Source organism: Gallinula chloropus, assembly GCF_964237585.1.
Source record: "Gallinula chloropus genome assembly, chromosome: 2".
NCBI classification, from domain to species: Eukaryota; Metazoa; Chordata; class Aves; order Gruiformes; family Rallidae; genus Gallinula; species Gallinula chloropus.
This window is the reverse complement of record NC_140086.1, coordinates 24,796,289-24,817,743: the sequence shown is the minus strand read 5'-3', so window position 1 is coordinate 24,817,743 and position 21,455 is coordinate 24,796,289. Positions and strand designations below refer to the sequence as shown.

The 21,455-nt window shown below is 38.2% G+C and overlaps 1 protein-coding gene across 3 annotated transcripts in view; it reads left to right on the top strand.

The window, feature by feature from the left end:
- The window catches only part of MTDH (metadherin), a 35,916-nt gene extending 15,901 nt beyond the window's left edge, over positions 1-20,015 (top strand). For 2 of the 3 annotated variants that reach the window (XM_084260172.1, XM_084260171.1), the window contains exons 6-13: positions 1,343-1,594; positions 3,057-3,143; positions 5,059-5,157; positions 8,919-9,043; positions 9,580-9,699; positions 11,931-12,050; positions 15,665-15,821; positions 17,120-20,015. In XM_084260172.1, coding sequence (XP_084116298.1) covers positions 1,343-1,594; positions 3,057-3,143; positions 5,059-5,157; positions 8,919-9,043; positions 9,580-9,699; positions 11,931-12,050; positions 15,665-15,821; positions 17,120-17,190 — 1,031 coding nt within the window. In that variant the 3' untranslated portion in view covers positions 17,191-20,015. The remainder of the gene's footprint in view (positions 1-1,342; positions 1,595-3,056; positions 3,144-5,058; positions 5,158-8,918; positions 9,044-9,579; positions 9,700-11,930; positions 12,051-15,664; positions 15,822-17,119) is intronic. The other variant, XM_084260173.1, reaches the window with a different exon arrangement.
- The last annotated feature ends 1,440 nt before the right edge of the window (positions 20,016-21,455 follow it).

Genomic DNA, 21,455 nt, shown 5'->3' with positions numbered 1-21,455 from the left:
TCTAGCTCCTGCTTCAGGATTTCAGCTGTCTTTTTGCAAGGTTTCAGAAGAGGGTTTTTTCTCAGCCACACTTTGGTTTTGTTCCTTCTGTTTTTGTTGTTGCCTTCCCCTGAGTTGTCATATTACCCTTAGAGGATGTTGACTGACATGAACTGTGGTGTTATATAGAGAAGGGACAGTGGTTTTACATGCAGCAATGGTGATCTTACAGATGTCTGTTTGGAAATGACTTGCCTAAGAAAATCTAGGTCTGTATCACCTAATTAATTCCTTGGTGGCAAGGCTGCCTTGAATGTGGCGTGTTTGTATTGCCTGAGCTGTGAGTTCATTTGAGGAATGAAATACTTGGTCTGTAGTTTTTGTTGGCATATGATGCTGGCATACTCGTGCATCAGGTTTTGGCTGACTGTTTAAGCATTAGACTTGCAGTATGCAGGTATTTCTTAATTGTGTAAATGAGAAGGCTTTTCTGATTACGTTGCATATGTAGAGACAGGATTTCATGTACAGAGCCCTTTGAGAATGATTTATGATGTGTAGGAGGTCAGGCTGGGTGCACCTTGTGACAACTAGCCTTCATATTTCTAGGGGCATAAAGTAAATAATTAATTTATGTGATTATCGCTGTCCCAGTGTACTACCAACTCCTCTCTAAGTATAGGCTATACCTTGCTATAACTAATAATTCCTTAGCAAGGTAGATTGCTGCAGATAGGCTTGTGGTCTTTTACATTAATATAAGATAAAATATGTGCCTTATGAATTATTTTGAGTGCTACCATGATTCTTTCCCTCTAACTTCAGTAGCCTATAGTCAGTATGGTAGCTATTCTCACTGTAAATTCTGTGTAGTGTTTGGTAACAGTTTTGTGATCCTTGGTCACTACTACTGTCTAGAGAACTGTTGTGTGCATTGATCAAATAGAAATTGTTTTAACTTTACTACACTGGCTTTTCCATAAATCATCGCCATACTCTGAAAGAGAAATTACCTGGCAGTGTTAAAAGCACCCTCACTCTTTTCTTAATTTTATTTTGATCTAAAGATACTAGGATTTGGAGTTCACTAGGATATCAGCCACATAAAGAAAGGGACACGGGAAGGACAGGGCAGTTTGTTGTTTTGCCCCCGATCTTCGAGTTAGTAAACAGATGGTGCATATCATCTGAACTGGAAAATCATCTGAGACAAAGCAGCAGCTCTTGTATGTCACACTGGTGTAGCAAAGCTGCTGCTCGTTTGTACTTTTTTTATTGTTAAGTATGTGTGCATGGAAGAAATATTTAGTTCTTGGTCCAGTTCTCAGTTTTACATAATGCTTTCATTACCCTTGTGTTTAAGTTTCTCCAGGATTGAGTGAAAGCCATACTGTAAATGGAGGAAGCTGGAATGAGAAGTCTGTAAAAATCTCCTCACAGATAGGTGTAGGGGAGGAGAAGTGGACGTCTGTTCCCGCAGCTGCAGCTGGGAAGAGGAAAACTGAGACATCAGCTTGGAGCCAGGACACTGGAGATGCTAATGGAAACGGAAAGGACTGGGGGGTAACCCTGGTGGGTAGGCCCTGGAAAGAGCGTTCTTTGTTCACGCCAATTGGTAAGCTATTCTGAAGAATGCTTGCTTCACTTAAGCTTCTCTTACATAAGTGTATTTTTTAGTTGTGAGTATCTTAAGTAGCTTTATATATTTTAAAAATTATTGGGGTGGTCTAGTGAAAGGAGAACTAAACAGTTTCTGTAAGTTCTGATGGCTTGACATCTGTGTCTCTACAGTTTAGCTGGGTTTTTAGAGTTTGAAGTAAAATTATTCCTGTGAAGGGATTAAAACTTTATATCACTTTCCTGCAATTCTCAAAGTGATTACTAACTCATTTTGAAGCATAACTTATTTTTTAGTGACTGCCTTAAAACCCAGGTCATAAGCCTGTTCTGTTGATCCAGCAAAATCAAATCAGCTGTGCTTTTGGCAGATGCTGGTTTAGACTCAGGTGTGAAGATTGTTTGGCTCTCATGACATTTAGTGTTACACTGTTTTTCGTGTTAGAAATTGGTTTTAGTCATATTTGTTACAATTTTTTGCCTTTATCACCTGTACTGTCCATATTAATGGAGAAGAGAATTTTTCATTTCTCTCTGGACAGTAATCTGCAGCTTACTGGTAGATGCTGTAACACAGTCCTTCCCACTGTTCAGACTAAGGGGTCCTAGTCTTTTCTGGAAAGCTGTGTTCCTTTGTAGTCAGCAGCACTGCATTAGCCTAGACCTCTTTTGTTTGCCTTACATATCTTGAAATGTGGTGCCTGAGGCTGGACCTGCTATACCATTGGAAGCTTTACTGTTGCCAAGTAGACACAAAGGCCTTTATTCACATTCCAGTTAGCTGCATTCTGCTGTATATTCTAATAAGGTAGTTCTTTGTGACCAGCTTATTATTGGTTTTTACTGAAAATACATGATGCCTGACCAGGCTGATTTGCTTCTGGTAAAATGATTAGTGTTATGGGTGAGGGGAGAACAGCAAATGTCTTCTGTGGTGACTTCAGTAACACTTTCAATGCTGCCCTTCACAGTATTACTGTATCAAAGTTAAGATGGTTGAAAAACTGGTCAGGCTCAAAGGTAGTAATTAGTATCTCCTAGTTGTCAAAAATTGTTCTGAAGTATGTTCTGTCCTTTAACACACATACGATTTGTTCCAAGCTAGGTTTCCTCTACAGAGTTAATACATTTTTCAGGAAACTTAGATGATTGCTGTTATAGGAAGAAGAATAATATGAGGCTCAAAATACTACCTACTCATCCTTCGTGGGAAGTTTGTATGTAACAAAGGGAAAAAGATCTTAGCTTGAAAATTCTTTCAAGCTGAAATGTTCATGCAGTCTCATCTCTATCAGCAGCAATTGTCTCATGTAAAAGACAAAATAATACCCTGAGTACTGTGAATTGTTAACATAGCTGGTATTTCCGCTGTATTTCTGACCTATTTCTAATTAAATAGCTAACTTCAACATTACCAGCAGTTTGAAGTTTGGGTTGTTTTATTTTCCCTTCCCCCACAGCTGCTTGGAATGTGGATGCAAGGATTAATACCTCTGAACAGAATTCTACTACTTTCTCTTCATTTGGCTTGACTCCTGGAGTTTCTGGTATGTATGCCCTTCCAAAGATTTTTTTCCACTCTTCTCTACACTGCGAGGTGAAAATGGGAGTTAACAAAGTGTAATTAATATGCATTTTTCTTTTTTCTTTGAAAATGGTACTGGTAACTGTAAACATGTGGAACACATGTTTTATGAAAGCCTAGAAAGCTTTTTTGTGCTCAAATTATGCAATGAAGTAACAGGTTGATAACAAAAGCTAGATTAATAAGAAAGTGAAATGTCTTATTTAGCCCTCTGTGTGCTGTCTAAGTAAGTCATAAGAGATGTGCAGTATTGTTATGTCTCAAGTAAGAGATCTGAAGATTGGTTTCTAAGAAAGTCTGTTTACCCTGCTGTTCTGGGAGTTTTGTCATTTGATGGTTGGGTGTTTTCCTCTTCAAGGGACTGAAGTGCTACTTCAAAAATACATTTCATAGGCACAATTTGAAGTCTTGAGTCTTTTCTCTGTATGCGAGAAAGCTGAGCTCTGGGCTCCTTGTTTTGAAGGGTGGAATACAGTGCAAACCTGGCTTAGTAACAACTCTTGTGTGTTAAACTACTGACATAAGTGCTGCAGTGATTTATTATTCAATAAAGGGATCATATGTCAAGTTTTCTGCTCTTTCGTGCTTACTCCCATTATCTAATGATCTTGGAATGGCAATTTTCTTTTAGGAAGTAGCTGGTCAAGTACTTAGGCTATGTCTACTTGCATTTCAGTTTGCAGTCTTTTAACTGTGGACCTCGCTGTTTTACAGCTCGGATGAGTGCTTCATCTGTACACATCTGAGCCAGTATAACAAAGAGGTTATAGATTCTACAGTCTAATTTATCAGACTTTGCAGAGAACAGTTCACTCAATGAATGCTTACAGAAATGTTATCTTAGAAAAAGAATAAATAAAGTCTTGATTGTACAGGAGTTTTAAGAAAACAAAGTTTTCCTAGGGGAGCCACTTAAATTCAAGTTCAGTCTCTAGGCTAACACATAAGAAAGCAAGCTTAGGTAATCGAGTGGAACAACAGACTGGTCTGAGATTCACCTGCAGTGCCACCATTCCCACTTTAATTGAAAGAGTTGCGAAGGGATTGAAGTACATTCATCATCTTTGTACTTTCGCCAACGATGTTCAAATGCAAAGTGACCATGTGAATGAGTATTTACTACGTGTGACTGGGTAGCAAAAAAGAAGAACATATCAGGATTCCTGTCATCTGAGGTATCTTTTTGCTGAGGTGTTTATGAAATAGAGACCCAGGTAGCTGTGGTCCTATTTAAATTTCATTTCAGAAGTAAGTCTCGTAAAGTAATACATTAATTTCTATCTCACAGTTAAGGGTTTATTTTTTCTAAAACAGTTTCTCTTTGGTGATGCTTTATTTTTCTTAAAATAATTCTGTTAGACGTTTGATGCTTTCTGTTACCAGAACTGGTGTTGGCATTACTGTTGTTAGTCATGCTGCTTTTATGTTCCTGAAACCTTTTACTTTAAATGAAAATTTGATTCTTAATAATGAATAATTTACTCGCTATATCTGCAATGTAATTGAGGTTTCTTTCTAGTACTCTCCTTTTAAGCTTCTCCCTGTAAGAGTACTTACTGATACACACTAATAATTTCATTGCCCATAAAATTTCACTATATTCAGTTTAAGACTGCTGTAAGCCCCACAGACTGTTGTTGTTCACTCTTATCTCTTTTTTCCATATTCTCCTGACTGAATCTTGCCATCCTCCTCCAGTTGCCTTGTTTTCTGAATAAATTACATTTTAAGACCCATGTGGTTTTCCTGTCCTGTGCAGTCCTTAGAATTAGACTTTTTTTTAACCTTCTGTCTCCCTTTCTGACTTTGATTGGAATTTCTTTATCCAAGAAAAATCAGGGAGCTTGTTAACTACAATTTTATTTATTCCTTTTCAGGATCCAACAATGAGTCAGTTTCTCAGGCTGGTACTTCTGATTTTCAGTGGGATTTAAGTCATGCTCAACCCCCTGTTGATGACGAATGGTCTGGGTTAAGTATGTTCCTCTAAAATGTTCATTAACAAAATTGTATTATTGTTACTTTGTAACCTAACTACTTCTATTAGACAATGTGAGCATGTGAAGAAAAACCTGGAATGTTTCAATTCTGTAAAGATAATTGATGGTTTGAAGCAAGCAGGAAGAAGGAGGGGTTTTTGACAAATTATAGTAGGAAAGGGTTTAAGTTGTAGGAAGAATACTAGGATACTGAAATTCACAAGTGAAAGAGCTCATGTTTTAAGATAGTTGTGACTTTAGCTAGAAAGTCTTGGTAATCCATTAAAGCAGTCACTGCAAATGATGAGAAAAATCTACTGCAAGTTGGCAAGAGAGTTGTAGGTATTTACCAGATTGTATTTGAATCACTGAGTTTGCTTTTACATAGTTTTGTATCTTACTGAAAACTTAATGGGACATAAGACTTAGACTGTAACATTTTCCCATCTAACAAACATTATAAAGTTTTTAATATGTTGTGGTGGTTTGACCCTGGCTGTAGTTCAGACATCCTCCAAAGTTGCTCCCCTCTTTGGCTGGACAGGGGAGAAAATATATATTGAGAGGCTTGGGAGTCTAGATAAGGGCAGAGAGAGATCATTCTGCAATTAGTGTCACAGGCAAAACAGACTCAGTACAGAAGAAAAGGAAGAACACTCTCTAATTTATTACACTACACACCCAGTGAAACCAGAGTTAGATAATGAGAAGTGCAACCAGATCTTAAAATACCTCCCCCCCACCCCTCCCTTCTTAGCAGACTTCACTGTATATGATTTTGCTCCCTTCTTTCCCCCCCATTGTGACACAGGGAGGGGCAGGGACTGGGGGAATGGGGGTTTCAGTCAGTTCCTCACAAGTTGTTTTCCTTCTTAGCTCTGGGGGCATTCCTCACGCTCTTCCCCTGCTCCAGCTTGGGGTCCCACCCACAGGGCTGAGTCCTCCACAAACTTCTCCATGAGCCCTTTCTGTTGGTGCATCAGCTCCTTACCAGTTGCCTCAGCATGGCTCCCTTCCATGGGGTGCTGACCTTCAGGCCCAGACTGCTCCAGCCTGGTCCCTCCCAGAGTCACAAGTCCCCCAGCAAACCTGCTCCGGTGTGGGTTGTCTCTCCACAGGCTGCAGATTTCACTGCCAGGAGCTTGCTCCAATGCTGGCTTCCCATGGGATCACAGCATCCCTCAAGAGTCTCTACCCGCTCCAGTGTGGGGTCGTCCCCAGGCTGTAGATGGGATCTCTGCTCCCCATCATTATCCATGGGCTGCAGGGGAATCTCTCTCTCCAGTACCTGGAATGCCTCATTCAATGCCCCTGCTGGTGTCTACACAGTTTCTGAAATCTTCTCACTCCCTTCTCTGGTGGCAGGGAGTGCCTGTTTATGGTTTTTTCTTAAATATAATTCCCAGAGGTACTGTGACCATTGCTGATGGGTTCAGCCTTGGGCAGCAACAACTCCAGCCTTGAGCCAGCTGCTGTTTACTCTCTCAGGCCTACAGAAAGCTGCTAGCCATCCCTGCAGCCTCCTGTATCTCCACCAGAACTCAGCCATGTAAAACTACAACATATGTATAGAAAGGATATGCAGGGTAGAAATCACTGAAGATACTTGGAAATTGTAGTAAAACTGGTGGTTTCCCTGCCAATTTTAAACTGTTCTTGTACTATCCACAGTCTCTCACTAAGCAGAGCTGTAACACAATAAAGTCACAGCCATTCCTGACTATTTATTAGTGAAACTTACCTCTGATGGAGGCTGTTGGCCTGAAATTCACCTTTTGAACTGCCTTGTAACTGATACTCAGTCAGATGTAGGAATGTTTATGAAAAAAAATTACTGCCCCTCATTAGGTTGAGCTGAAAAAATGGTTAAGAAGTTGAGCAGAAAAGCTGCCTTGCATGTTACCTTCTGTCCTCACTGTTTAATGGCTGTGCAAGTGGAATGAGTTGATGCAATCCTCAGTTGCAGCAGGTTTGGCATGCCTGCTGTCATACTGGATTGTTTTGAAACTTGCCTTTTCAGTTCATCATTTGAAAGTAAACAGTCTTACATGTTACCAAAAGCATAATTTATTCACCTTTCTGAGCATAGAGTTCGGATGGCTGTAGCTTCTGTTAATGGAGTCATTTGGTCATAGATACCAAATAATCTATGATGGTAGAAGTGGGGAAGTTTAGGTCAGTGTGATGCACAGATACCTCTTGCTGCTTTGTCATGTTCAGGACAAGGATCTCAACTGTATGTACAAATACCACTAACTTTCACTATTAATATAAAGAATTGATTTTTCCTTTGAACTACTTCTGAGAGGGCATTATAAAATGCAAAGTGTTTATGTTGAACAGTAATTGTTTTTTCAATTCAGTAAATTTCAGTGTCTTAAAGTGTAATTGAGGTAATATTTTTATATGAGGTGGGAAAGTATTATAGTAATATTTAAGTCTCTTAGCATTTTTTGTTTCCTAATGTTTACCAGTAAATTTAATTTGGTCTGTTACTGCTTTCATTTTGACTTAATGTTCAGATGTTTAAACTGAATCCCACTGTACTCAGCAGACCAAGTTTCCTTCCTTTTCAATTTGGCATAGACTGAGGGTGATAAATATTTATGATAATATAAATGTGAAATGAAAGATGTTTTTTTACAAGGTGTTCTGTTTTAAAGACAGCTTGCTGTAATTTTCTACTGAACAGTCTAATGCATAGCTCTTCCCTTCAGGTATTTTTAATTTTTATGTAACTGAGCCTTTAAGTCTTTCCTTCCTGTGTGACAACGTAAATATGTGCCATTATAAATGAATGATGGCAGAATGAGGTAGGGACTTAGTCTTACAAAACCTAAAATATTAAAATGTCAGTGTTAAAAGATGACTTTTGGCTCATTAAGATTTGCTTTTGGATATGTCATAGAACCACAGAATTGTAGGGGTTGGAAGGGACCTCAAGAGATCATGGGCTCCAACCCCCCTGCCAGAGCAGGTTCCCTAGGACAGGTCACACAGGTAGGTGTCCAGACAGGACTTGAATATCTCCAGAGAAGGAGACTCCACAACCCCCCTGGGCAGCCTGTCCAGCCACTGCTCTGTCACCCTCACTGTGAAAAAGTTCTTCTGCATATTGTTGTGGAAGTTCCTGTGCTCCAACTTGCAGCCAATGCCCCTTGTCCTGTCTCCACAGAGCACTGAAAAGGGGCTGGCCATTTTCCCCTGTGTCCCATACTTAAGATATTTATAAACATTAATCAGCTCCCCTCGCAGTTGTCTTTTCTCAAGGTTGAACAGCCCCAGTTCATTCAGCCTTTCCTCATAGGGGAGATGCTCCAGGCCCTGAATCATCTTTGTAGCCCTCCGCTGGACTCTTTCCAGGAGATCCCTGTCTGGTTTTGTACTTGGGAGCCCAGAACTGGATACAGGTGCAGAGTAGAGGGGAAAAATGTCATAGAGTGATAGGAGTTGGAAGGGACCTCAGATGATCTAATCCAACCCCCCTGCAAGAGCAGTTTGCACAGGATCATTTGTAAAGAATTCTCACTCAATTTACAGTTCACAAAAAATACCAAAACAAAACAAGTGTTACTTATAACCCACAAGTCTTCCACCTATTATTAAAATTCTTACACTTTTCAGAAATATAGGGGATTAATATTTCTATCTTGTTATCAAAATGTGGGGTTATGCATTGATTTGTTTTCTTCTTTAAACTGCCAAAGAGCACCTGTAAAGTAAGAAGGTAATTCTGAAAATCTTTTAAATCTTTGTAGATGGACTTTCATCAGCTGATCCCAGCTCGGATTGGAATGCACCAGCAGAAGAGTGGGGAAACTGGGTAGATGAAGAAAAAGTTGCTTCTGTTCCTCAACCTGAACAGATACCTGATATTCAGAAGGTAATGTGTGATATTTTCTCCTTAGCTTCGAGACTCTGCCCTTAGCACTGCCATTTCTTAAATTAAGGATGATGATAAAGGTAATCTCGTGTCTTTTACAGCGATAAGTGTAGCACAGTTGTTTGATGTGTACACAGAAGGAAAATGCTGAATGTTATTAAGCCACTTAGCACCATGTCAAATCTTACTGTTTCACCATAATGTAAGGATTACCTTATCACTGTAGACTAAGTGAGGGTTTAAAACTCTTTTCATAAATACTTCTTAATGGTATTTAAGTCTCTGTATGAAAAAGTGCATTTCCATGCTGCCAACACATGGTGTTTGGTTGCCTTTTTCATTCCTGAATCCTATACCTATATTACCAGATAGCACATAAAAGATGTGGTCTTCATGCTCTGTAATGAACAGAACAAATAAGATTGTCTGTTAACGCTTTTATATGCAATTAAAAACTGTTAATTTGCATTTAGCCTATAAGAAGGCGTGTTTCATTGTCATTGTAAATCTGAAACACTATATATTCTTATGTGAAGGCTTCAGATAATGAAAGAGAAAAAGCAGAGGCAGTTCTTCAGAGTTCTACAAGTGGGAAATCCAAGAAAAAGAAGAAGAAAAAGAAGAAGCAGGGTGAAGAAGCCAATTCTCCTGCACAGGTAAATGGAACAAAATCTGGGTAGTCTGAAAAGCAATTTGTGATTGCAAAATTACCTTATTTTTGTATATTAGTGTTGGAAGTAAAAATTATTTTGGGGCATTTCTTTATGGTATTTTGTCTGCTGTTGTTTCTCAAGAGTTAAAGTAATCCTTCTTTTACTAGTATTTCCTTTTGCTTGAATGATTTCATCTTTGACATGTGAATACAGTGTAGTTTTGCTGGATTTATGTGACGTATGAAAGAAGAGGCAAGTATTTGTCCTGAATTACTTTCTATCAAATCAGAATTCTCTACTATAGGGATGCTTCCAAGAGGAATTTTCCTCTGCACAAGAAGCCACCTCCTCCTGTCCTTAGAAGGGTAGCTGCCTTGGACACTGCTAGCTAGGAGAATGAGGCTGTCCTAAAGTACAATTCTACAAGAATGTAGTGGTTTTCTGAAGTACTGTTGTAGCTGGATTTATGTGAGTATCGATGCCTTAAACACAGTAGGTGGAGCTACTCTTGAGTCAGATCTGAAGGAGATAGTATTTGCAAACTGAGGTAGGCTGAGATTTCTGTGACTTAAGTAGCTTTTGAAGAATTACATTGAAACAGATTTGTAAAAATAGCAAGAGCAGATTGCATGTCACTTGGCAATTGACTCATGTTTGAATAGATGAAAACAAGTGCTTCTAATGGGAAATACCTTTTAATAGCTCATGCTCAGAATACGTCCTGAATACATATAGTGACAGCCATTCATAATTTACATACTTAACAAAATGTTAAATGCTCAGTTGAATGTGATTAGTTGACTTGGAGAGGGGGGAAAGCATTACTTCAGTCATTCTTTTCTTTGGATTTGCTTTTTATGATCATGTTGACAGTCTGAGATTTTATTATAACAATTTTCAAGTTGTCTGTGTGGAGATGGGTGCTTATGTCAGTTCCCAGTGTTCCTTTTGAGGCAAGTTCAGTCAGTGAAATCTGCTGTGTTCTGATACCTGCAATGACTCTGAAGTGTAGGTCAAGATTAATAGATATGGGTTAACAGGTGCTGGCACTGATCTTCAGGTCAGAATACATTCTGTTGCCTGGGAGCTGCCTTTTGAATTGTATATGTCAAATGGAATCCTACTGTCCATATTAACATAATCAGATTTGTTGGTCTCCAGCCATTTTTGTTAGACTTTGTTTCAGCCCATCAGTCTGTGATCTCATCAGTTTAAAGATGAGAATTCATCTCTCGTAATTTTTTATGGAAAACTTCAGGGGGTGTTGCTTGATAGGATCAGGTAGCTGCTAATGTATCAGATAATTATAGCAGTTCAGTAATTTGACTTGCCAGTCCTACTGCACACTCACTTAGAATTTTTACATTGTTCTCTGAAAGTTGAACATGTTGATTCAAACAGCATCATTTTTTGCAGTGATTATATTAAAGTGTTCACACACACATTTGTTGATGTCAGTGGAAGCAAGTTGTAAGGCAATATATATTCTTTCCTGCCAAGAATCAACAGACTTAAGACTGTCAACTGTGTTTTCACAAGGTTCCAGTGGAAATAAGTGAAGCAACTGTGTTTTAGGAAGGTACTTGAGCTTAAAATGGGAGACCTGTGTTACATTAACTGTTTGCTCTTCTGGTGCTATAAAAAAATGTAACAAATTCCTAATGGAAAATGAAAACTTGCCACCAGTGGAATGTCTAAAGGGTAAAAGTTGAGATTCTCAGATACTTTGGCTATGTTTTCTGTTTCTGTACCAAGAGATTTCTTTTACAGGCATCATGACAGACTAAATTTGGTTACAAAAAAATGTATTCAAGATTAAGATATGATAGAAAACTGTAGAGGTTAATATGTGGGCTTTGCATTAATATGGCTTTACTTGTAATAAAGAGCAGAACTGAGAGCAGTGATGTCTCACCCAGATACTTTTGCAGAGTGTTCAGAGTAACTTCGCACAGGAATGTGAAGTGCACTTCATGCAATTTTACAACAAAGATATGAAGAGTACTGCTTTCTACGCTTTTCTTGGGCTCTATGGCTATTGTAGTATGATGTTCTGTAAACTTTGAGCAGTAGCATAGGCTAATACTAGCACACTACTGTAATTGTTTTAGATTTTTTTTTGTAGTTATAGAAGCTGACTGTGGCAAAAAAACCTTGTGTGTCAGTAAGAAGAGTCAGAACTGTACTGCAAATGCAGGCTTTTTTTTTCCTTCCCCTCCCACCCCCTTATGTAGGACACTGAAGAACTGGATAGAGAAGCTGGAGAGGAATTTCAGGAGGATACCTCCAAAGTTCAACCACAGCAGGAAAAAGCTTTTTCTCTGAAGACCATAAGTACTAGTGAACCAGCTAAGGTAGGGATACAAAATTGGGTTTATTTTCCAATTTCTGATTTGGAAGTGCTCAGAAGTCTGAAACATCAATTTGTGTAGGTAAAGTTACTGTATGAATACTGCTTCAAGCTATCTGTTTATGAATGTAAAGGTGCTAGATTGATTCTTAGATACAGGTCAGTTATAAGTTTTAAAAAGGATGTCTGCTCTGCAAAGCAGTATCTTCCAAAACAGCAGTCACTTTGACTGTCAAGTGATTTTCTTGTTTAAATATTCAAGCAATAATTTAAAACTTCAAAATCTGGAAAACCTAAAAATTAACAGGTCTGAGCACAAGACTGGCAGTATATTCTACTGCTTCATTGCAGCAGAATGAAGTGTTCCTAACTTCTTATTCTCACTTGAATGCAGTCAGAATTAGATTTTAATGATTGTGAGGAGTTTAATTACTGAATAAGAAAAGTTTTTATTAGAACCAACTCAAACTGATGGCTTCAGCTCACAGTTGGAACAAAGATCTAGAGAATGCAAATTCTCTTTACATTTTCTTCAGCTAGCAGCTTTTTAGATACAGTTATCCTTACATCCTAAGCATCACATTGGAGTAGCAGGTGTTTAATATTTCTAGTGGTTTTGGTGTTGAGTTCCATAAAGACTGAACAATACAATTGAGGCAGCAGTTTGGTGCCACAGAGTTTGTCAGAATATTGAGGTTTACTTCTTAACAGCTAAACATATGTCTTAAAGATAAAATTTTGATTCACATAAAATACTAGAATGGAATATTTTTACACAGGCTGCAAGTTTCAAAGTACAGATAATGTTTATTGAGAACATGTGCCTTGAAAAGCACATACTTTTAGCTTATTCAAAATATCCTACATCAAAGTAGAGCTTTTACTATAATTAGTTTAGGTTCAACCTATTCAAGGTTAGCAACAGCTGCCTGTTCTGTCCAACTAGTGCAGAGTTGGGGGGGTTGGGTTTATTAAAGCTGCATCCAAAGAAACAGACATCTGCCTGTGTGTGGAAGTGGCTTTTTTGGAATAAATAATTCCTAATGGCAGTGTGGGGATCTTTTTAAAAACTCAAGTATCAGCCCAGTTTCAGTAGACTTCAGACAATTGTTTAGTCTTTAAAACCTGCCCAACTTGGGTGATTTGATGGCAGCAGTTTTGATGCAGACCTGCCCTATGCACTGTTTTGTGGGTGCTTGAGCACTCTTGTTACTCTTGAGCCTTAAACCCAATCTGTACATGTATGTGCCTCTGCATAGCTGTGGTAATGCTTATTTTGTGAAACAAAGCATAATCTGGCTTGGTGTAGGACAAACAAAACTATTATTAACAACATTTCCTGGAAGTTAGTTGTACTTAATTCAGATTGCTCTATCTGATGATGCAGATGATCTCAAGTCTCCTTGCCATCAGATTTGGCCTTGTGGTAATTTCATACATACAAAGATGTCTTCTGATGTTGTTTGACTTGGTTGCTGCAGAAAATTTTAGAAGCAGCCTGCCTGATGTGCAAAATGAATGACTTTGGATTATCTGCCTTGGAAACTTGTCTGGAGCAAATGCTCCAAAACACAAGAATTAAATATGAGGAAATTTTAAATTGATCTAATAATAAATAATAAACAATTGATCAAATAATAGGTAAGTTGTTACCCTGAATATCCTCGTAAAGACTAGAAATAGCTGAATGTTGAATGCTTCTGGGTTTCATCTGGTGATGGTATTTGTCCCATATGATACATTGGGCTGCGTGGAAACCTTTGGCAGGCACAGGTTTTAAATCAAGGCAGTTATTTGGAAACCCTTCGTTTGTAACAGTTTCACAAGTCTCTGCTTTATTAGTGAATTGTAGAGTTATACATAGAACCATTTATATTATCAAATAGGCTTTATTCGTTGCTTCAGGTTTCCTTTCTGAAATGATTTATTAACAGAAAATCCTAGCAAAGAGTAGTTCCCAATTCTTAATGGTTGGCATTAGAATCTACTTGCCCTCATCCAAAATTCTGACAGAAGTATGGTATTTGGAGAAATGTCCAGACAGGGCTGCACGTACCTGTGTAGTTACGTTTGCCCTAGTACTGCATGCGTTAACGTTCAAGCTGCAACATGTTTCTTAGTCAAGCTGGGGCAGAGTGTGCCATTTGCATCTTAATTGAGTTGCTTTACCTGCAGGTGAAGAGTGACTTGGTCCTAACAAAACTATGACCTCAATGAATTGCCTCGCACAGCTGGGAGCTTTAAGTCATCCCCCTGTATTAGAGGCCTTACCCATTTTGTTAGACTTCATGTATTTATGGAGCTGATGATCACATACATTAGACAGCATTAGAATTGGCTACGCTTGGAAATACTGTGAGATGGGAGTTTGTGGTTGATACTAAAATCTAATATAATTGCAACATTTCTCTTAGTTACTAAAAAACTTGTTTCAGTTGATGAGTAAGAGCACAGCAAGCTCTTCTAGTTATAAAACTGGATCAATTTAGAGAACTGCTGCTCTTTAACTTCATGTGTTGGTTTTTTTTTTTTATTAAAGCTGTTTAACTTCTTGCTCAGCATGATATGATTAAAAAGAAAAGTTTAAAATATCTTTTTGTTTTGTTGTGTTGTGTGTTTTGACAGCACTGAGATTCTTACATTGCAGTGGTAGAAACAGTGCAAACTAGTGACTGTGATGTAGGACCTCTGTAGGTGCATGTCTTGGCCAGGATGTAGACTTCACTGTTCGTTACAAGAATTTCAGGTCCTGGCTTTTGTGGCACAAGTACAGCCATGACTGCTTAGGAACATCCTGAAGTTTGGGGTTTGTTGCTTGGCTGAGGCACTGTTTTCTGATACTCTTTTTTTGAAGCCTTTAGTCAGCAGGCCACCTGTTGTGGGATCATGTTGGTTTGTGTTCTGACTTTCTTACTAGAATGTAATATTTTTTTAAATTTATTTTGACTTCTGTTTTACTGTACTTTTAACTCCAGTAAGTGCTACGTGTTGAGGTGTTAGTCACATCTTGTCTCTGTAGTGGGAACCTTCATAATAGATCAGATAGCAAGAAAATACTGGAGTTAGCTTTTACTTGGCAGTTATTCCTACAGTAGTTTCCACTTTTCTGACTGCTCTGGAAAGTATCTGTTAAACTAATATAAGCGTACAGCATTTTGAACAGTTGATAGGAGTGACTGCAAATGCTTTCTCAATATTATAAATGTTTATTTTGGGCTTTGAGTTGCGTATTTATACCTATACAGGTTGCCTCTTTTCTTTGCAGCCATGTGTGTTGGTCACCGTCTTGCATCTCTTCTGAATATGTATTCTAGAATCTTTTTAGGATCTTAGTGATTTTGATTGTTCTCCCTTTGTTTGCATGTCATGTATTTTAAGAGTTCATTTGTGTGAATTCTCTTTGCTTGTATGCAGCTGAAAGTTTTGGCACTAGATGGCAGTCATAGTCTTGCAGCCCTGATTTAAAATTTTGAAGGATTTTAATATGAGCTTAATTTTTCAATGCCATCTTTCCAGCAGCTGCTAAGTGTACTGCCAAAACAACACTGTATAAATTAGTGTTTTACTGTTGTATGGCTTAATAAACCATTGGAAACTTTTTTTCTGTTTCTCAAATAGCCCGAGGAGGCTCCTTCACTTGCTGTTTCTACTGAGCCATCTGTAATTGTATCAGAGAGCGATTCTAACAAGATCGCTTCCCAAGTGCCACAGATGCTGCAAGAGACAGATGTTTCTAGTCCCAATATTAAGCAAAACAGTGTGCCTCCTCCACAGAGTAAGTACCTCTCAGTATATGTAACTGATTCATCTGAATTCAGGGTGTACTTTTTTCTCATAGACCATGTATAGTCAGAACACTTTGCCCTGAGTTTTGTGTTTAGAGTCCAATGTCAGGTAACTATATACATCTCATTTAGATACCTTGCCATGTTTTAGCTTTTGTTGAAGTACTTTGGCAAACATGTTTTCACTGTGAGGAGAAACTGGCTTTGTGTGCTTGAATAATTGAGATGTCTGTTGGCCTTATCCAGTCCCTGACAGGCATTTGGATTAAATCTTCGCCATCAGGCCTGGAGCTCTGTGCAGTGACTAAGTAGTTCTGCCAACACTGTTTCAAAGGCCTGCTTGCCAGCCTTCAGCAGAGCAGATAGGTACTAACATAGCAGTTGACAGCATGTTTGGCTACCAGAAATAAAATGCAAGCGATTCAATTTTTGACTTCTCAGCTTATTAACATCTTTTTCAATATGCTTCTGTGAATTGTAATAATCAGGGAGGAAAACAGGTGAGAATATGGGAGCAGGAATGTATTGGGTGCTGTAGTTAGTTTGATTGTAGTCTAACAGTATGTATATCAGGCTGATCAACTGTATTGCTTTTTAAAAATGCTGTGCCCAGTGATGATAATTGTATCCTCTGGTGTACTCAGCAAAAGTGCTTGTACTGAAGTACTCGCTCAGTAAGACAGAATAATGGGGAGGGAAGTCAGGATGGGAGAGGCATTGCTTTGGGAGGGGGGAAAAAAGAGAATTAGGCTTTTTAATGAGATTAGTAAATACTGACGTTTCGTAAGAAGTTGCTGGCTAAGTGTTGAAGTCCTAAACCAGTTTTTAATGACTGCAGAAGAAACTGAAGTGATTTCACAATGTCTCATTCAGTCACACTATTTGGCAGCTTGGTTTTGAATATATGAAAACAGAATCTTTCAAGTCAGTGTGGGTTAAAACAGTGTAATGCCATACAACTGAACAATTGGTGTCAGCTCTGTACACGTATATTATTTCTAGTTAGGGGGAAAAAACCCTACTGTAAATAATACATTTACAAGTAACCTTTGTTTATCACTCTTCTATTTCTGTTGTGTAAAAAGGTAGATTGAAATTAGCAAATATTGGTTTAGATGCCCTTTAAATTAGACCGTTTGTGAGAAACAAGTAAGTGTAACTCCTTCATTGATCATGCCAGTTAGTTGTTCTGAATTACTTCATAATAATGAGGGATGAACTATCAGGATTTTAAGTCAACTGTGTAAACTTTCTCAGTTCTAACACTGTAGTTCTGTTTTATTTTTAGCAAAGTCTGAAGAAAGCTGGGAATCCCCCAAGCAAGTTAAAAAGAAGAAAAAAGCAAGAAGGGAAACGTGAACTTCCCGAGATGGACATGTGTTGCTGAATACTGTCATGAAGATTATGCTGTTTATGCAATAATTTGTGAAAATGTACAGAATTTTATATAAATTTAAAACAATTTTTAAAAACAGAACTGCTGTGAACACAAACATCTTTAAAAAGGAATCAAAGGAAGGTAACTTTATGATCTAATAAACAGAACATGCTACATTTGAAAGACATTCTGAAGAGTCTGTTTTTCCAACTTTTGGAGAGAGATCTTAAAACAAAAACTGGTTTTACAACAGTGCCCTGTTTACAACAGATTATACTCTCATCTACAGCTGCAGATAAAAGATTAACTTCAAGGAAGGGTTTTCTGTAAAAATTGTCTGTACAATAGTGGGTGTTTCTTGCCTCTCTTATGAGCGATGCATTAGGAGCACAGAATGTCAACCATTTGAATTTGTTTCATGCCTAAATCAAAGTGCTTTGATTAAATCCATGATCTGCCATATCTTTACAGTAAGCTGGTTAGCAAGTCTGCTAGCTGTTACAGGAATCACGAGTGCAAATCATTAACCATTTGTACAGTCAGACCTTCATGGTTTATTATATGAAGTTAACACAATAAAACTGCTTTGGGTTAAAAGATTGAGAATGTGATTTGAAACTTGAGTATGGTTCATGAAGTTATTTTTGATAATGTCTTATTACCTTACTTGAATTGTTGAAGATAACAGTATATTTTTAAGAATGCAGTAACGTGCATACGATTGGTTTGGTCCTTCATTCCCTACAGTTCTCGGTTGATTCAGACTCCCATCTAAAGCTACTGTATCCTTTCAAGTGTTAAACTTAGAGAATGAATTGAAAAAAAAACCTTCCCTTCCCTTAATGCTTTTTAACTTGCCATCCCCAGTTCTGTTCTGCCATTCCCAGTTCTCTCTGACTGAAACGCTGAAGAAAGCCAGGCAAACTTTTTTCACTCACAAATTATTTGGGATTTCAAAGATCTGTTGGAGGACTGGAGTGGCTTCAGACAGCTTTAATTGACATTGTCAAGACCAGTTATCAGGAACACATTTTTTTACTGCCTTAACCTGTAGTATGTAGAATGTGTCTAGACTTCTGGACAGGAGTTAGTGTTTTTATATAAAAAATAAAAATTCATGCAAACATAGCAGTTGTAAAATACAGACCATTTCCCGCTTGAAACTGTTAATTAAAATGGTGTTTAAGGTGTGTTGTCATTTTCAGGCACTGTGTAATTACATGGTATCAAACTGGCAGATGTGCTTGTGTCTGTAAGGTGCATGCTCAGCCATGTACACTGTAAATAGCTGTTACAAACATTTATTTTATAAGGAGGACAATTAGTGTCATCTGGTAAATTTGGTTAAAGAAGAGCCAAAATATTTTTTTTAATGATTGACCTCTGGTTTTGTGGCACAAACAGAATTGTTAACAGCTGTAACACATGGTACTGATCAACAATCCTGTTCTCTTACTGTACAGGGCTGCAGTTCTGTGGTATTGCAAGGCAAGAGCAGTTACATGCAGCAAACTTGTTTTAATTGTACTGAGAATGCACCTTGCTAATGGAGAGCTTTCCTAATGAATGGATACTACTAACTTGCCCTTGTATGTCAGGAACATGTGACACACTAAATCTGTTTGTTAAAATAAATTGAGCATATTGACAGTACTGAAACATTATATGGGGTGGGACTAATGCCAGAGATTGATACCTGTCAAGATTCATGTAAAATAAATTTAGAACTGAAGTACAGCTTTTCAAGGAGTATCTTAAGGCAAACACAAAAATATGAAATCATGCAGAGTGTCCTTTGCATGTAAATAATAGTATAAGTTTACTTGCTTCTTCATAGTAAAGGTTAAAAACAGTTTAAGGTTTTTAACCCTTTGAATTCAGATTTGTAATGTGCGTCCAAACTGTCTGTTTCCAATCTGTATGTTGTGCTACGAACCTCTTTTGTAGACAATATGAAGGCTTTATGTAATGAGAGACACTGCCCCCAAGGGCTTTCACTGCATTAATTCTTTTTTTTTTTTTTCTTTTTGAAGATGAAATCGGTGATATTTCTGGGGTGGTGAGCTCTAGCTCTTGAATAGCTTGTCATTCTGGAAGAATAAAACCTAACAACATAGGACCCTGGTTAATTAACTGCTACTATTAAGCAGGACCATATAAATACATAGCCTTCCTTTCCAAATGTTGTTACCTATTTAGCAGCACCTCTTACTGTTTTCTTAATGTGCAGTTTCAACGTCTTAGAAAGCAGAACTTGCTTTATTTGACACTCATTAAAAAGGTAGTAACTGTATAGCATACTGTCTATAAATAGAAACTTCTCTATGTACTGTCATGTTTCTATGACTCAAGCAGTGATTAGTCTTAATGATACACTGAATCCAGACTTCGGTACTTGGATAGAAAGAAAAAACACCATTTAAAGAAACTTACTGTTTTTTTCTTTGTTCTTTTTCTTTTTTTCTTTTTGTTGAATGCATGGAATGGTTTCATAAATCTGATATGTTGGGTTTTTCTAAATACTCTGGAATTATTTGTATGCGTAATTTAAACTTGTTGTGATGATGTGTACTTGGATAGTCATGGCATATTTTTCTTTCTTTTGTGGGGAGGGAAAGGTGTACACGATTCATGTGCTTGTTACCACGGTAACAACTGTACATTGGTTTGGAGGGGGGTGAAAACTGTATTTCTGATGCCCTTTTAGAAGTCTAAAGAAAAAAAAAGTGCAAGAGAAAAAGCACTACTTTAATATTTACTAAGAAAGAATGTACATATTAAAAACATTTCAAACTTTATAGAAATACTTCTAGTACTGTTGTGTTGTAACTGAATTGTATCTCATTGGAGACTGCCTTATTAAGAGTTCCTAGCCATGGGATTGTCCTGTGAGCAGGGCTTTTGGAAAGTGTGTGTGTCAGAATACATGGTTTACGCAGACTTTCAGCTGTTACTAACTGCAGTTGTTTTGCCTTTGTATGGCTCAAGTTGGATGCCAGTCAAGATTTCAGGTGTTTAAAAAAAAAAAAAAGCAAGTTTCTTGCAGGCACTTGTACCTGTGGGTCTTCTGGTGACCACTGAGTACCAGTGAAGTTTCAACTTCCAGGCCAGTACTGAAAGATTCTTTCTTTTTTCATTGTCCTCCCATGAATGGAAAAAAAAACCCTTAAAATTTGAATTATTCATTAAGATATTGATAAAACTATTTCACTGTTAAAATTCCAAGCAAATTGTTGTATTTAAGAGCTAAGAGCATCATCAGTGGAGTCAATTTGGGTGGGAGAAGAGACCAGGGAACGCTGCATGGCCAGCAGTTCTTAACCTGAAAGTAGTGGGGTGTTGCCATGGATTTTGTTTCCTGCAGGACTGACAGAACCACTGTCAGCTGGGGTGGCTGTTGGGAGTGAACTTGGGAGAGTTCATAGGACTGCTCCTGTTGAAACTGGGTTGAGTTGCTAAAATTGCCTGGGTTCCATACTGGGTCCTTTCAGTTTCTGAAATTAGGAACTTCTGTTCCTCTAAATTTCTGGTGGGTTGTACCAAGCTGAAAGTTTCTGGTTCACTGAAAATCGGTTCCTTCACTGAAACTATGATGTCTTTAATTTTGATGTATTTGGGAAAGGAAAATTGTTTTAAACACTTCACATGAAACTTGGTTTTAGGGTTTCATGCAATGCTCTTAAAAACCCATGCTAACAATATTAACAGCTCAAAGCAAGTACACTTTCTGCCCCAATCGTAGCACCAAGTGGCCTTGTAGCTTGGCTCAGCTTCATTTCAGCACATGGCAGAGGGGTAAGTCATGGACCACTTGGTACCAGTTCACCAATTCAACTGAATTTGGAATTTTTTGGAACTGTTTGAGACAGTTTCCTGATTTCTCAGGGGTTGCAGGTCTACACAGCACAGCAACTCCGCTTGGCTGCTCAGTAAGCTCTGACTTGGAGCCAAGAGGTTCCCTTTCAGATATCTGATGAAGTATAAACCAGGTGGGGTTTTTAGCTTTATTTTCGGAGGCTGCCACAGCTGATTTTTCTTGCTGTCCTTGTCTGTGTAGCGAACAAGCAGAGTTGTGCGTTGAGCTACGTCTGGATGGGAACTCACTCCTACTTGGGCAGATACTGTAACTTGGCCTCACTGTGGGATTGACAGGCTTTGCCTCCTGAGGAGGTGTGTTGGGCTGGAGAGTGTCATCCTGAGCCTTAGCCAGTTTGCTAAAGGACCCAGCGCTGTATCAACTCTGCTG